Source organism: Oryx dammah, unplaced genomic scaffold (genome assembly GCF_014754425.2).
Source record: "Oryx dammah isolate SB20612 unplaced genomic scaffold, SCBI_Odam_1.1 HiC_scaffold_11232, whole genome shotgun sequence".
In the NCBI taxonomy this organism is placed as follows: Eukaryota; Metazoa; Chordata; class Mammalia; order Artiodactyla; family Bovidae; genus Oryx; species Oryx dammah.
Window position 1 is genome coordinate 4547602 of NW_024080625.1, and position 16212 is coordinate 4563813.

General features: G+C 38.0%; 1 protein-coding gene across 2 annotated transcripts in view; it reads right to left on the reverse strand.

The window, feature by feature from the left end:
- Positions 1-16212, reverse strand: part of LOC120861344 (anoctamin-6) — a 232009-nt gene that overhangs the window by 52092 nt on the left and 163705 nt on the right. For both annotated transcript variants that reach the window (XM_040236992.1, XM_040236991.1), the window contains exons 8-9: positions 12120-12254; positions 1333-1438 (exon numbers count right to left, since the gene is read on the reverse strand). In XM_040236992.1, coding sequence (XP_040092926.1) covers positions 1333-1438; positions 12120-12254 — 241 coding nt within the window. The remainder of the gene's footprint in view (positions 1-1332; positions 1439-12119; positions 12255-16212) is intronic.

Genomic DNA, 16212 nt, shown 5'->3' on the forward strand with positions numbered 1-16212 from the left:
CTAAGGACCTTTATGAGTCAACAGTGCTGGAAGGCAGCTTCTCTCTTGCTACCTCCAAGTCTTTCACTTTGAGTGATCTATGATGGGTATTTATAGTCTAGAACTTGTGTTAGTTGAAGGGGAGTGGGCGATGAAATCTAATTTAACTCATAAAGTATAAAAATACATGTGTTGACAATATCCTGCGATCCTCTTAATTAAGTGGTGGAGCAATTTTTCAAACTGAGTTCCATTCAAGAGTGAAGTGCATGGTCTTACAGTCAGCCAGTGAGGAGCGTGGTAATAGCAAGGAAGGCAGATGCGTTGTCATTTTCTGGCTTGCCTGTTACTAGGCGGGTGGTTGAGCAATTTAAGCCCGCAGATTCAGTGTTTTAATCTGTAAAATAGAGGTAACACCTGTTCTGCGGGCCTCACAGCACTGTTTTGTGTGTCGAGTGATAATCCAGGTATAAGTTTGCAAAGTCTAAACTATAAAGTAGCATCACTATATCAGCTGTGTATTCAGTTAAAGTAAGACTTACATGGAGCAGATCAGAATATTCTGAGATCATAGAAATATTCCTAAACTTTCATAGCAGAGTGAGGAGACAGAGAGATCAAGACAGGGAAGAATTCTAAGAAGGTCAAAGTTGTCAGGAAAACCTTCTGAAGCAAGCCAACCATCTTTCTTCCTGTCTAGTCTTTCTGGTATGTCTTTCAGAAAGCTCCCTCCAGTCCAATGCTTTTGCTAAACCTCCTGGATTTTAAGAAGTCATATAGCTCAAGATCATGTATCTGCATGTGTAAGGGGAACCAGATGTGTTTGGTAGGAATGTTTAGAGACAAAGTGAATGTCTGTTACCATTTGAAGACAAAACCTTTCTTATGCATTTTTATAAATACAGTCTAAATCTGATCTGCAAAGTCTTTAAAAATCCAAGGAGAGTTTTAGCATACTTTCAAAGTAGAAAAACAAGTACAGATTTCAGGTTTCCATACTTGAATTAAGGAAAATACTTATAACAGTAAACCTATTAAATAGTATTTATGAAATAAGCCAGATAAGCAGGTTTGAGAAATCTGTTTTGATTACTTGAAATATTCAAGCAGTTTCAATTCTACAGTTCTTCACTGACCTTTCAGGAGATTATTGATAAGGCTTTTAATTTCAATATATTATTTATAAACAAGGAATAACACATGTATTTTATATCTATCTCTGAAAATGAAGGCTTAGCTGAAAATTACCTTTCTAAATTCCTCAAGAGGAAAAAAATTTAAGCACTATGTTGTATTAAAATTATTAGAAGGCAAAAAAAGCTTTCATTACTTGTAAATGTTTGAAAAAAATACCTTTGAGGACTCGCAAGTAACATTGAGTGACCAGAATGGACACTCTTTATCACATTGAGGACACATTATGATCTGGCCGCCAATGTCAGGATCACAAACTTCTTTGCTAAAGAAAAGAGAAAAATAAAGTTTAATTTTTAAAAATTTAATGAACAAGACTTTTTACCAGAATGATAAGATCCAACATCCATTCATGATAAAATAACTAAATTCTTATAAAACTAGGAGTGGAAATGAACTTCATTAACCTGATAAAATCTCGCTGTATAAAACCTATAAAAAAACATTATACTTAACAGTAAAAGGCTGAAAGTATTTCCTTTACATCAGAAACAAGATAATATGTCCCACTATCACCGCTTCTTTTCACTGGTTGTGGTACCACTGCCAACATAGTTAGTAAAAAACAAGCAAACAAAAAAACAAAGACAAGGGGAATGGCGAGGAAAAAAACCTGCTATCCCTAATAAATTACATAATTGTTTATATGGACAACAGTAAAACTTGCAGATAAATTATGAGAATAAATGAGTTTAGTAAGTCTGTTGGACACAAAATCGGTATATAATATATATGTGTAGGGTCACAAAAAAGAAATTGTGTCTCTAAAGACCTGCCACAGTTAAGAATTTTAATTTTTTATAACTGTTTTCAACAACTTAAAAATATGAAGAGTCCAGGAACAAAAATCTAATTCAAAATGTACAAAATTTACATGGAGAAAATGTTAAAACTGTTGTAAAAGAGTGAAGAACCTATATAAATAGGTAAATTATCAAGTTCATCATTTGGAAGAATCAATACTTGAAGATGTCATTTCTCCCTTATTTGAGCTATAAATTTAATAGAAAAGCAAAGCCTTAGAACAGTCAAGACATCTCCTAAAGGACAAGCTGCTACTGGGGTTGTTTAGTTGCTAAGTCCTGTCTGACTCTTGTGACCCCACAGACTGTAGCCCAACAACCTCTGTTCATGAGATTTTCCAGACAAGAATACTGGAGTGGGTTGCCATTTCCTTCTCCAATGGTTCTCAACCCAGGGATCAAACCCACATCTCCTGAATTGACAAGCAGATTCGTTACCAGTGAACCACCTGGGAAGCCCTTTAAGTTAAGAAAAACTGAGCAAAAGAGAAAAATAAAGAGTTCAGCAAGAGACCTCTGCGTACACCAAAACTGATATTTAACAGGCAGCATCGACCCAGCAAACCAGTAAGGTAAAAACTGATGTTTGAATAAATAGGGCTGCTGCAGTGGAATATCCATACAGAACAAGGTGAAAGTGAACCCCTAAATCCTATCACATATAAATCAATTCCAGGTAGAAAATAAAACTGCAACAGTACCAACTTACAGAAGAGTATCTAGATAACATTGGGGTAAAGGAAAATACTACTAAAGAAAAACAAAAGAGCATAAATCATAAAGAAAAATATTAATACATTCAAAATCTTTTAAAAGTAAGAACCTCATTAAAGCACTACAAAGAGAGGGGGAAAAAATAGCCACAGACTGGCAGAAGTTTTGCAATATACAGGAATGACACAGGACCACTCACAAGAGTATTTTAAAAACTCCAACAAGTTAATAAGAAAAACCCAGCAAATTATTAATAACAACAGGTTGCACACTGCTCACTCTAGAAGAAGCTATGCAGACTGACTCCAATGTGAACAGGATTGGAAGTGCAGAATTAGCACTGCAAATAACTCAGTAAAAAATAACTGGGCATGAGAAACACTTCAAGAATATCTGAGTAAAAATCTTGGAAAACATGCCCCTCCACAAAGCAAAGAACTTGACAAAATCTGTCAAAATTAACCTCTGCAGAAACTAAACAAAGGTTTCCAATAGCATGAGAAGTGTTTATTTGAGAAAAAACAACTAAATCTTTTCCATAAAACAGCGAGTTTTGTGGTATTTTAACTTGGCTTATCCCCATCTCCATAACCTCAGCTTCATGTTCCCCTTTAAAACCAACAGTCTCACAACCAAGGTAGCCTCAGTTCAGTCCAGCTCAGTTGCTCAGTCATGTCTGACTCTGTGACCTCATGGACTGCAGCATGCCAGGCTTCCTCGTCCATCACCAACTCCCAGAGTTCACTCAAACTCCATGTCCATTGAGTCACTGATGCCATCTAACCATCTCATCCTTGTCATCACCTTCTCCTCCCGCCTTCAATCTTTCCCAGCATCAGGGTCTTTTCCAATGAGTCAGTTCTTTGCATCAGATGGCCAAAGTATTGGAGTTTCAGCTTGAGCATCGGTCCTTCCAATGAATATTCAGGACTGATTTCCTTTAGGATGGACTGGTCAGATCTCCTTGCTGTCCAAGGGACTTTCAAGAGTCTTCTCTAACAGCACAGTTCAAAAGCATCAATTCTTCGGCACTCAGCTTTCTTTACAGTTCAACTCACATACGTACATGACTACTGGAAAAACCATAGCTTTGACTAGACGGACCTTTGTTGACAAAGTAATGTCTCTGCTTTTAAATATGCTGTGTAGGTTGGTCATAGCTTTTCTCCCAAGGAGCAAGCATCTTTTAATTTCATGGCTGCACTCACCATCTGCAGAAATTTTGGAGCCCAAGAAAATAAAGTCCATCGCTGTTTCCATTGTTTCCCCATTTATTTGCCATGAAGAGATGGGACTGGATGCCATGACCTTCTTTTTTTTGAATGTTGAATTTAAAGCCAGCTTTTTCACTCTCCTCTTTCACTTTCATCAAGAGGCTCTTTAGTTCTTCTTTGCTTTCTGCCATAAGGGTGGTGTCATCTGCATATGTGAGGTTATTGATATTTCTTCTGGCAATCTTGATTCCAGCTTGTGCTTCATCCAGTCCAGCATTACTCATGATGTACTCTTTGGCTTGAGATCCAGATAAACTGATAGTGAATATAACAACTGCCTGATGGAGTGCTGAAGGCATTCCTGCACATGCAAATACAGAGCCACCTGGCAAAGGCTCAATAAAATGATTGATTCCAGGCATTTAAAGAAATCACTGTCCAATCATTAGCAGATAACTAAGCTTTTGTATACAGATCTCATGGCCATGCATGATAAAGAATATAAGGTTACAGAATTTGTTCAGGAAACTAACTAAATAAATCCTATCATCAACAGCAATGACAATAGAAGCAACAATAAGCTCTGAGGAGGGGTAAAATCTGGTTTTCAGATTGGCCACATTATAATTAAAATGCCCAGTTTTCAACAAAAAATTACAAGATAGATAAAGAAACAGAAAAGTTTGGCCATGACACAGGGTGAAAAAGAAGCCAATAGAAACTCCCTGAGGATGTCCAGACATTGGACATACTAAATGAAGACACAAATAAGCAATCATACATATGTTCAAAGAACTAATAGAAATCATACCTAAAGAAATAAAGCATGTGAGCATCTCACTGTACAGAGAATATGAACAGATAAAAATTACTTGAAGACCAACTAGCAATTCTAGAGATATAAATATAATGAGTAAAACAAAAAATTCACTAGAGAGGTTCCTCTGCAGAATGAACTGGATGAAGAAAAAGTCAGCTAACTTAATATTAGGTCTGAGAATCACAAAGAATAAGGAATGACAAAAAATGAATGTAGCCTCAGAGATGAGTGGGGCACCATCAAAAATACACATAATAGGAGAGCCAGAAGGAATGAGAGAAAGAAAGAGGCATAAAGAATATGCGAAGAAATAATGGCCGAAGAACTTCCAAAATTTGATGAAAGCATTAATTTGTACATCCAAGAAGTTCAACAGGCTCAAAGTAGAATAAAAAACCCAAACATAAGCACATCAGACTCAGTGTATCAAAAGTCAAGAACAAAGACAGAATTCTGATAGTCGAAAGAGAATTCATTCCACAAATACAAAGACTTTTCAGTAAGATACGCAGTTAATTTCTAATCAGAAACCATGGAACCCAGAAGGCAGTTGGATCATACTGTCAAAATGCTAAAAAGGAAAAGATTGTCAACCAAGTGTTTTATGTGCTGCAAAACTGTTCTTCAAAAAACAGAGGAGAAATGATGACACTCCTACAAAAATAAAATCTGAAAGACTCCTTTGCTAGCAGACCTGCCCTACAAGAAATACTAAGAATCCTTCAGGCTTAAATGAAAGTACAGTAGGCAGTAAGTCAAACTCACTTGAAAAACTAAAGATCACTGGTAGAGGTAACTACATAGGTTAAAAACCATATATAATACATATAAATACATTTTTACATAATATATATTTATATATATTAAGCGCAACAAGGTGCAGGTACCCAAATAACACAATCAGCTGTATATTACTATATTGTAATAGGTTTATAATACTTTCACACAAATAAGACATAAAAAACAAACACAAAAATAAAACAAAACATTTTTAATCTTACAGTAGTACATACAACAGGCGCTGGCATCGAGTAAGCAGATAAAAATACTGTACTACTGTACAGTACTGTATACAGTACTCTATACAGTACCGTAAGGTACACAAAAGCACCATCATTTCTAGACAATGCATGCATATGACAATGTATCCCAGACATGTTAACTAACTTACATGACTGGATATGCAAATGCACGTTTGCATCTTTGAAAGCTCACAATTTGAATGTTCCTATGTAGGGGACTTACTGTAGTAAAATGACAGATGTAACTCCAATGTAACGCCAACCTAATCAGAAACTGAAGTGAAGTGAAGTGAAAGTCACTCAGCTGTGTCCGACTCTTTGTGACCCCATGGACTATACAGTCCATGGAATTCTCCAGGCCAGAATAGTAGAATGCCTTTCCCTTCTCCAGGGGATCTTCCCAACCCAGGGATCAAACCCAGCATCTCCCACATTGTGGGCAGATTTTTTACCAGCTAAGCCACAAGGGAAGCCCTAATTAGAAAGTACTTTAATGTAAATAAATTAAATATTCCAATCAAAAGACAAAAGGCAGAAATAAATGGAATACAGAATAGATAAGCAACAGAGAAAAATCAACAGTTGGTTCTTTGAAAAGATCAATAAAACTGACAACTTTTTAGCTAGACTATTCAAGAAAAAAAGAAAGAAGATTTAAATTCCTAAAATCAGAAATGAAAAGAGGAACATTACTACTGACATTACAAAAATAAAGAAGGAATATAGGGGATTACTGTCAATAATTATATGCCAACATATGGAATAACCTAGGTGAAATGGATAAGTTCCTAGAAAAACATAAATGATTGAAGTTGACTCAAGAAGAAATAGAAAACCTGAATAGATCTACAATGAGTTAAGAGACTGAATTAATAATCAAAGAAATGTCAAGGCCAATTCTATCAGCCACTGAAAGAAATCTGATACCAATGCTTCACCAACTCTTCTAAAAATAAAGAGGTAGAAACATATCTCAATTTATTCCATGAAACCAGTATTATACCAATACCAAAACCAGACAAAGGCATCACTAAAAGACTACAGACTACTATTTCTTATGAATATAAATGCAAAAATCTTCAACAAAATATTAGCAAATCAAATCCAGTAAATCAAATAAAAAAAAAATCAAATCAAGTGGGATGTATCCAGGAATGCAAGGATTGTTCAATGAACAAAAACCAATGTATATAATATGCCATACTGATAGAATAATGGATCAAAAACAATGAACAGAAGAGAATGTCCTCAGCTTGATAAGGGGAAAAAAACACACATAGCAAAGATTATACTTAACGGTGAAACTCTGAACAGATGCCTCCCAAGTGCAACACTGACACGACTGAAGCAACTTAGCAGCAGCAGTAGCAGAGGTTCTAGTCAGGGCAACCAGATAAGGAAAATAAATTAAAAATCTCCAGATTAGAAAGAAATAAGGAAAATCATTTCTATTCCAGATGACATGATATTGCACATTAAAATCCAAAGAAATTTACCAAAAATCTGCTAGAATTAATAAGTCAGTTCATTGAGGTTATAAGACAAATCAATCTATTAAAAGTAACTATATTTCTATATATTAATGAATAATCTAAAAATAAAATGAAGGAAATAATTTCATTTACAGTAGCATCAAAAATAATAAAATACTTAAGATTAAATTAGAGAAAAGAAGTGTGAAATATATATACTGAAAAATACAAAATATTGATGGAAATTAAAGATGACCTAAATAAACGGAAAGCTACTGTGTGTTTGTGAATTAGAAGCCTTAATATTGTTAAGATGGTAATAGCTCTCAAAGTGACCTACAGATTCAGTGCAATTATGGCTTTTTTTCAGAAATGAGAAAGCTGATTCTAAAATCATAGAAATGCAAGGTACCCAGAAAAATCAAAGCAATCGTGAACTTACTACAAAGCTCTAACAATCAATAGAGTGTGGGACTTGCATGAAGGACAGACATATGCATTGACAGAAAAGAACTGACAGTCCCTAATAAACTCTTAGGTTTATGGCCAGTTATTTTTGTACTTTATTAATACTATGTACTAGTAATTAGTGATTAATCCTTTGGCCACCTGATATGAATAGCTGACTCATTAGAAAAGACTCTGATGCTGGGAAAGATTGAAGGCAAAAGGAGAAGAGGGAAGCAGAAGATGAGATAGTTAGACAGCATCACTGATTCAATGGACATGAGTTTGAGCAAACTCTGGGCGATAGTGGAGGACAAGGAAGCCTGGTGTGCTGCAGTCCACGGGGTTGCAAAGAGTCAGACATGACATAATGACTGAATGACAATAACAATTTTTGACAAGGGTGCTAATGGGGAAAGATTATGTTTACAAAAATGGTGCTGGAACACTAGAATACACACCTGCCAAGAAAGAAAGTTGAATTTTTATTTTATACTGTTTACAAAAATGAAATCATAGACCTAAAACTAAAAAAAAAAAAAAAAAAAGAAGAAACTTTTAGAAGATAAACACTGAGAAAATCTTCATGCTTTGGCTTACCAATGCTTTTTTTTGGATATTACAGTAAAAGTACAAACAACAAAAGAAAAAGCTCAGGTAAACTGGACTTCATTAAAATGAAAAGCTTTTGTGTTTCAAAGGACAACATCAAGAAAGTGAAAAAGTCCATGGAATACAAGAAAATATTTGATAAGGGGATTTTATCACAGCAGCTCAGTTGGTAAAGAATCCACTTGCAATGTAGGAGGCCCTGGTTCAATTCCTGGCTGGGGAAGATCCCCTGGAGAAGGGAACAGGCTACCCACTCCAGTATTCTTGGGCTTCTCTTGTGGCTCAGCTGGTAAAGAACCCACCTGCAATGTGGGAGACCTGGGTTTGCTCCCTGGGTTGGGAAGATCCCCTGGAGAAGGGAAAGGCTAACCACTCTAGTATACTGGCCTGGAGAATTCCATGGACTGTATAGTCCATGGGGTCTCAAAGAGTTGGATGTGACTTTCACTTTCACTTTTTTATCACAAAATATATAAAGAACACTTAAAACTCAACAGTTGTACTGAACACTTGTAAGAGATACAAGTGACAAAATACACACATGAAAAGATGCTCAACATCACTGGGAATTAGGGAAATACAAATAATGACATACCACTTCATACCCATTAGAATGATACACACACACACACATTTACTTGTTTGCTTATTTATTAAAAGTTCAGTAATAACAAGTGTTGATGAAGATGTGGAGAAATCAGAATACTCATTCATAGCTACTGGGAATGTAAAATGGTGCAGTCACAAAAAAAATGCTTTTGCAGGTCCTCAAAATGTTAAATCTAGAGTTATCATATATCCTAGAAATTCCATTTTTTTATATATTCTCAAAAGAATTGAGAAAATATATTCACACAAAACTTGTACATACTTGTTCATAGCTATTCATCATAGCTAAGAAATGGAAACAACCCAAACATAAATTGATGGTTGGATAGACAATGTGGTATACCCATACAATGGCATATTAAAGTAAAGTAAAGTGAAGTCACTCAGTCATGTCCTGCCAGGCTCCTCTGTCCATGGGGTTTTCCAGGCAAGAATACTGGAGTGGGTTACAATCTCCTTCTCCACAATGGCATATTATTTGACCACAAAAAGGAATAGAGTACTGATTCATGCTGTATCATGAATGAATCTTGAGAACACTGTGTTCATGCATGCAAAGCTGCTTCAGTTCAGTTCAGTTCAGTCGCTCACTTGTGTCCGACTCTTTGTGACCCCATGAATTGCAGCACGCCAGGCCTCCCTGTCCATCACCAACTCCCAGAGTTCACTCAAACTCACATCCATCGAGTCCATGATGCCATCCAGCCATCTCATCCTCTGTTGTCCCCTTCTCCTCCTGCCCCCAATCCCTCCCAGCATCAGAGTCTTTTCCAGTGAGTCAACTCTGCTTCAGTAGTGTCCAGTTTTTTGCGACACTATGAACTGTAGCTGGCCAGGCTCCTCTGTTCATGAGATTCTCCAGGCAAGAATACTGGAGAGAGTTGCCATGCCCTCCTTCTGAGGATCTTCCTGACCTAGGGATCGAACTCACATCTCTTACATCTCCAGCACTGGCAGGTTGGGTTCCTTACCATTAGCACCACCTGGGAAGCCCCCTTGAAAACATGCTAAGTGAAAGATGACAAAGACGGCACCACATACTGCACACACGGGAAGTTCACTTATAATGAAATGTCCAGAATAGGCAAATATGTAGAGACAGAAAGCAGATTAGTAACTGCCAGTAGCCAAGGGAAATAGAAGTTAGGGAATGACTTCTAAAGGATGCTGGTTTCTTATGGGGTGATGAAAACGTTCAAAAATTAGATAGTGGTGAGGGTTACAGAACTCTGTGGAAGTACGTCAAACCACAAACTGTACACTTTCAAAGGCTGTCTTTTATGGTATATGAATTATATCTCAATAAAATTGCTATTTTAAGTGTGTATAAGCTTTAAATAGACCTTTTATGGAAAAGGAAATACCTACAGTATCTTCTACTTATGCACAGATATTTTCAAAAGCACACAAAATGATATTTTATAGGGATACAAGTACATATGAAAAAGAACATACAGTGTATGATAAAAATAAAAATTTAGTATGGTTGTTATTTCCAAAGTGGGAAGTGAGGGGATGCAATTGAGCAAAGAACTTCCTGGGTAACAGTTATGTTTTCTTCTTAAACTGGGTAATGGATCATCCTCCCTTACATCTTAAATCCATCTTCTATTCTTGTGAATCTACTCAATTCGTAATAAAATTAACTGTAAACACATATAGGAAGTATGTGGGGTGACTGTATGGTGACTTTATAAAATAAATTATAATGAGAACCACCACCATGCAAGAACCATATAAAAATGTTAATTTTTTGCTCTGAAAGCATATTTTTGAGATACCTTTTTTTGGTTGGAACAATATACAAAACAATGGAGAAGCCAAAGACAAAATTAGGGGAAAAAATATAAACATTCAGCCTTTAGCCTTAAACTCTTTTTCAGTGAAGAGAGGCAAGTACTTCAAGGACCATCTGCAGCTTTCAAGCTAACAGCCGTAATGGGCACAAACACTCAGAATCCTTTGTTAAACAGAATGGATAATTACGCCTATACATCAGAATTGCCATGTACATTTCCTGCCTCTAGAGTAAGGCTCACATGCTGCAGGCTAGAAAAATTTGGTCATCAGCTTGTCACTGTTGCCCAGAAATTCTGATCTGGCTGTCACACCTGGATAGAGGCCAGATGAACAAGAGAAAAGTCCTGGTTCAGTGCTGCACCCCTTCTGGAGGTTGAGGTCACCAAAAGCAAAGGACCAGTAACACACTTCAGATCAGAGATGGTGAAATTCAGTGTTTTGGGACCCATGCATTTCCCTTCACACAGTGTAGCTGGTATTTTAATTTCAACATCAAGCACAAACTCATTCTTTATTACTTTTTTAGCCTTCTAACACTGTGGGTTTGTTTTTTAAAGTAAAACAAGCAAAAAGTATCATTTACTTGAGTTTTATGATATATACTTAATATATACGACAAAGGTATAGACTTCCCTATGGTTCAGTGGTTAAGAATCTGGCCACCAATGCATCCCTGGTCAGGGGAGATTCCACATGCCAAGCGGCAACAAAGCCCGTGCGCCACAACTAATGAAGTTTCCATACCCTAGAGTCCGTGTTCCATGACAAGAGAAGCCAAAGCAATGAGAAGCCTGCACGCTGCAACTAGAGAATAGCCTCCACTTGTTGCAACTAGAGAATAGCCTCCACTTGCTGCAATTAGAGAATAGCCTCCACTTGCTGCAACTAGAGAATAGCCTCCACTTGCTGCAACTAGAGAATAGCCTCCATTTGCTGCAATTAGAGAAAGCCCACATGCAGCAACAAAGACCCAGTGCAGCCAAAAACAAGTAAATTAAATAAATTTATAAAAAAAAGAAGTAATTTCTAAAAAACATAGAATTGGTTTTGCCAGTTTTGCCATTGAAACCCTGATGCAATCAGAGCTGCTCTAGGTTCACATCTGTAGGGCTGAATGAAGCATTCCTCAGGGGGCCAAAAGTTCAAAGATGTTCCATTCTTCAAACCTCCTTTCTTTTTCAAAGTATTGCCTTAAAATACTGGAGTGTTTCCTAAGGGTAACAGTTTTGTGAGAGGCTGGGCTGCATTATCTAATAAAAAAATTTTTTTTCCATTTCACTTAGTTATTATGCTTATGACAAAAGAGATGTATCATCCAAAGCAGTAAGTGTTCTGTAATGAGTCTTCTTTTACTAAAACAGTCTAGGACCCGGAAAATAATTTTATGTCTAAGCAGCTTTTCAGCACAGTAACAAGGAATAGGGAGAGGTTACCTCCATGTACAGTTATTCTGAGTGAAATATCCATAGAGAAAGCAAGCCACTCCCACGATGGCTGCCAGGAGAAGCATCTGAGTGTAATAGCCCAGCCAGGCAAAATAGATCCCGATCTTCTCTCCATAATATTTCCTGAAGGAAGACAGAAGTTATTTTCAGAGGAGACAGATGATCAGTCTGCAGCTTTATCCTCATATTAATTTCTGGTTATAAATAAAGGGGGCTTTAAACTTAAACCTCTGACTTAATGCACATTTAAAAACATATCCATTTTCATAGCAGGCCCCCAGTTCTACTGTGAAATAAGACGTAGTTTACATATTACGGAAGTACTGACCACTGGTTAACCTGCTGCAGCAAAGTAAATAGAATAACACAAAGAGGGGAAATTGCTGAATATGGAGCAGATAGAGGATATTATCATCACTCTTCACAAAGACTGGCAGATCTGGTAAGTTTCCCCAAAGATTATTCTTGACATTTATGAAAAGAATGAACATGAACCATTTGTTCAATTACCTGTTTTTGCTTTATTTTGAGAACTTTCTTGGAGCAAACGTAATGTAAAATCACAAATAATAAGAAAATGCCAATAATAATAACTACGAGCGGAATGTCTCTCTAAACAAACTATTTCTAAAACTCCTTTCGAGAATGGGAAAGGGCAGGATGGATGTGACTGAGTCATCTACTGTCCTGTATTCTTGGTATGCAGCATTTCTATTTTTCCTGTTTTAAAAACTCTTCAATGCTTGTAAATGAATCTGGAGTAAATGGAAGAGAACAGGTAGTCAAAATAAAAAAAGAGGCAGGGCATGAAACAGGGCCAGATTGTTTCTGAAAGGGAGAGAAAGGGTTTAGGGATGAGGACAAAGCAGTAAGATGGCTGTTTAGGCAACTCTGGCACATACCTTTCCTTGGCTCACATTTCACTCCTGGCTCAGTACAGCCTGTAGACTGGTACAGCCTGTACACTGCCTTAGGTCTGAGGCCTCTAGGAGACTTCTGGCTCAGTCTGACACTGAGCTGAGCTCGGTGGGGTTAGCCCAGTGGGGACTGAGCTCTGAGAACAGCCTGGAGTCTGGAAGACTTCCCAGAGGAACATCCCTGAGCTGGACCAGCCCTCACGGGGTAGTTCTGAGACCAGCTCCCTGGTCAGAGGCCTGGGCGTGGGCTACATCCATAGGAAAAAGGAAGGGCTGAGACCGAGATGGAATCACGAGCTGAGGGGAATGCAGTGTGTCCATTCTCATGTGACTGGGCTTTGTGGTCTGGCTTATGGGTGGCAGGCAAATGTCAGCTCAGGAGATGGTGTCTGGGAGAGAAAATCCTTGCAGTGGGTTTGAGACATTTTGGACTCTTGGCTGTTAGGCTCTTTGTAATACATTTATATCAAACATCTGCCCTGGAAATGCCACAGTTAAAATCGGAAAGAATGCTAGAAGTTGCCCACTCCAACTGCCCAGTAGTAAAAACACCCTGCAAGAGGGCTGGTCACTCTACTTGGATATTTACAGTGACAGGGGGTTCAGTACTTCCCAAGGCACCTTTGTTACACTGCTTAGACAAGAAGCTGAGAAAGAATTTTTGAATCCTAAACAGAAAGCCTGTCTCCTGGTTCTTGTTTAAAGGCTGGGGAAAATGAGGATCCCTTCAAATGTAATATCCTCTGATTATTATCTTTCTCTGCCCCAAACATCCCAATTCTTAATACCAATTTTTAAAAATTCAGCTTTGGTTTTAAAAAAATCAAAGCTATAACTATACAGTCAATAAAGAGTCAGTTCTAGAACACTAGGTATAAAAAGAAGCAGCCCTCAAGAACCGCTCCCATTTCCTGGCGAGAAGTAACCACTTTCACTTCTTACAGCTGACTCTAGGAATATTTACCTCCAATTCTGTAAATAATATACTTGTTCTGTAGTTCACTGACTTCTCAGTTTTACGTATCACCTCCTGATGCTTTACTTTGGAAGACTAGAATTAAGCTCTCTTTCAACCCCCATCTCATTTACACACCTATAATTCCTTTCCTGCATCCTCTCGACATAGTTACAATATAATTTTGGTTAGAGTAATAGCCTTGCTTTGCATTATTAAGATGCCATAAAGACTGTTCACAGCTGCATCAAATCATCTGCTGTGCTTACTTTTTCTTTTCTGCGCAATATTTTGTTTTCTCTGGAATTAATAATTGTCTTGATGGTTCACTGTTTAGTTTTCTGTGTCAGTTCAGTTCAGTCGCTCAGTCATGTCCGACTCTTTGCGACTCCATGAATCACAGCACGCCAGGCCTCCCTGTCCATCACCAACTCCGGGAGTTCACTCAGACTCAGGTCCATCGAGTCAGTGATGCCATCCAGCCATCTCATCCTCTGTCGTCGCCTTCTGCTCCTGCCCCCAATCCCTCCCAGCATCAGAGTCTTTCCCAATGAGTCAACTCTTCGCATGAGGTGGCCAAAGTACTGGAGTTTCAGCATCAGCATCATTCCTTCCAAAGAAATCCCAGGGCTGATCTCCTTCAGAATAGACTGGTTGGATCTCCTTGCTGTCCAAGGGACTCTTAAGAGTCTTCTCCAACACCACAGTTTAAAAGCATCAATTCTTCGGCGCTCAGCCTTCTTCACTGTCCAACTCTCACATCCATACATGACCACTGGAAAAACCACAGCCTTGACTAGACAGACCTTAGTCGGCAAAGTAATGTCTCTGCTTTTGAATATGCTATCTAGGTTGGTCACAACTTTCCTTCCAAGGAGTAAGCATCCATACATGACCACTGGAAAAACCACAGCCTTGACTAGACAGACCTTAGTCGGCAAAGTAATGTCTCTGCTTTTGAATATGCTATCTAGGTTGGTCATAACTTTCCTTCCAAGGAGTAAGCATCTTTTAATTTCATGGCTGCAGTCACCATCTGCAGTGATTTTGGAGCCCCCCAAAATAAAGTCTGACACTGTTTCCACCGTTTTCTGTGTACTTAGCAACAATTCAACCCCAGACTTCCCTTTCAGGTGTAACTTTCTCACTGCTTTCTAACACATGAGTCAGTCTATCAATTTCATCTCCTGGAATCAATCTCTTCAGTCTCTCTCCTGCCGCCTGGATTAATGACTTGCTAGGAGTCCTGCCACAGAGCTGTTACCTGGGCTCTCCATGCCCTTCTTTTAGGCTGGGAACCCCCATTTATTGAACCCATGTAGTTTTCTTTCTGAGTGGAGTACCTCTGTACTTCCTCCATTACTTTGCACATTTAAATTATGAAAATTTCCTCACACCAAATGAAGAATTTGGCCATATATGGGACAGTAAGTTAAAAAAAAATCACCTTCTTTGGCAATGTGAAACTGTTGCTCTCTTTTCTTGTACCTTCAAGTGTTGATGTTGAGAAATGCAAAGCTATTCTGAGTCTTGCTCCTTTGTATGAAGCCTGGTTTTCTTTCTGGAAGCTTGCAGGACCTTCTGTCTGCTCCAGTGTTTGAGAGGCCACATTTCAGTGACTTGATGGCTCCCTGTCCATCCTCCAAGCTGGGTGCTCTGCATGCTCATCCACACAGAGCCTCAGGGTGCTCAGTTCTTCAATAGTTCAGATACTTGTCTTGAAATATTTCTCTCATTTCCTCCTTACATTTTCTCTGGCCTTATTTTTAGCATTCCTATTATTTGTTCATTGTGCATCCTGGACTGATTTTTAAATTTTTATCTTTTCCCCTGTGTCTTCATATTTTGACTCCATGTTTGGTACAACTTCTTCACACCATTTTTTAATACTGCTGTTCCCCCCTCACCCCCCCATTCTGCTCATTTTTAATTCCTAAGAGCTACATGTTACTCTCAGAATGATCCTTTCTTTACTTTTCTTTAAACTAGAACCCTGTTTTTGTATTGTGGATATCACGTATTCTCTTGGCACTCTGAGCGAGTGTTATAGGAAACTTGCTTTTTTTTATTTTTTTCTGTGCAAGGTCTGTTTCTTCCAGGTGTTTTTTTCCAGTTTGCTTGACTTGCTTTTTGGGAAAGAGTTCATTTTCCCTCTGCTAATCCCTGGAACCAGAGAGGAAGGCTTAACATCCTGAGTTACTAATGGGAA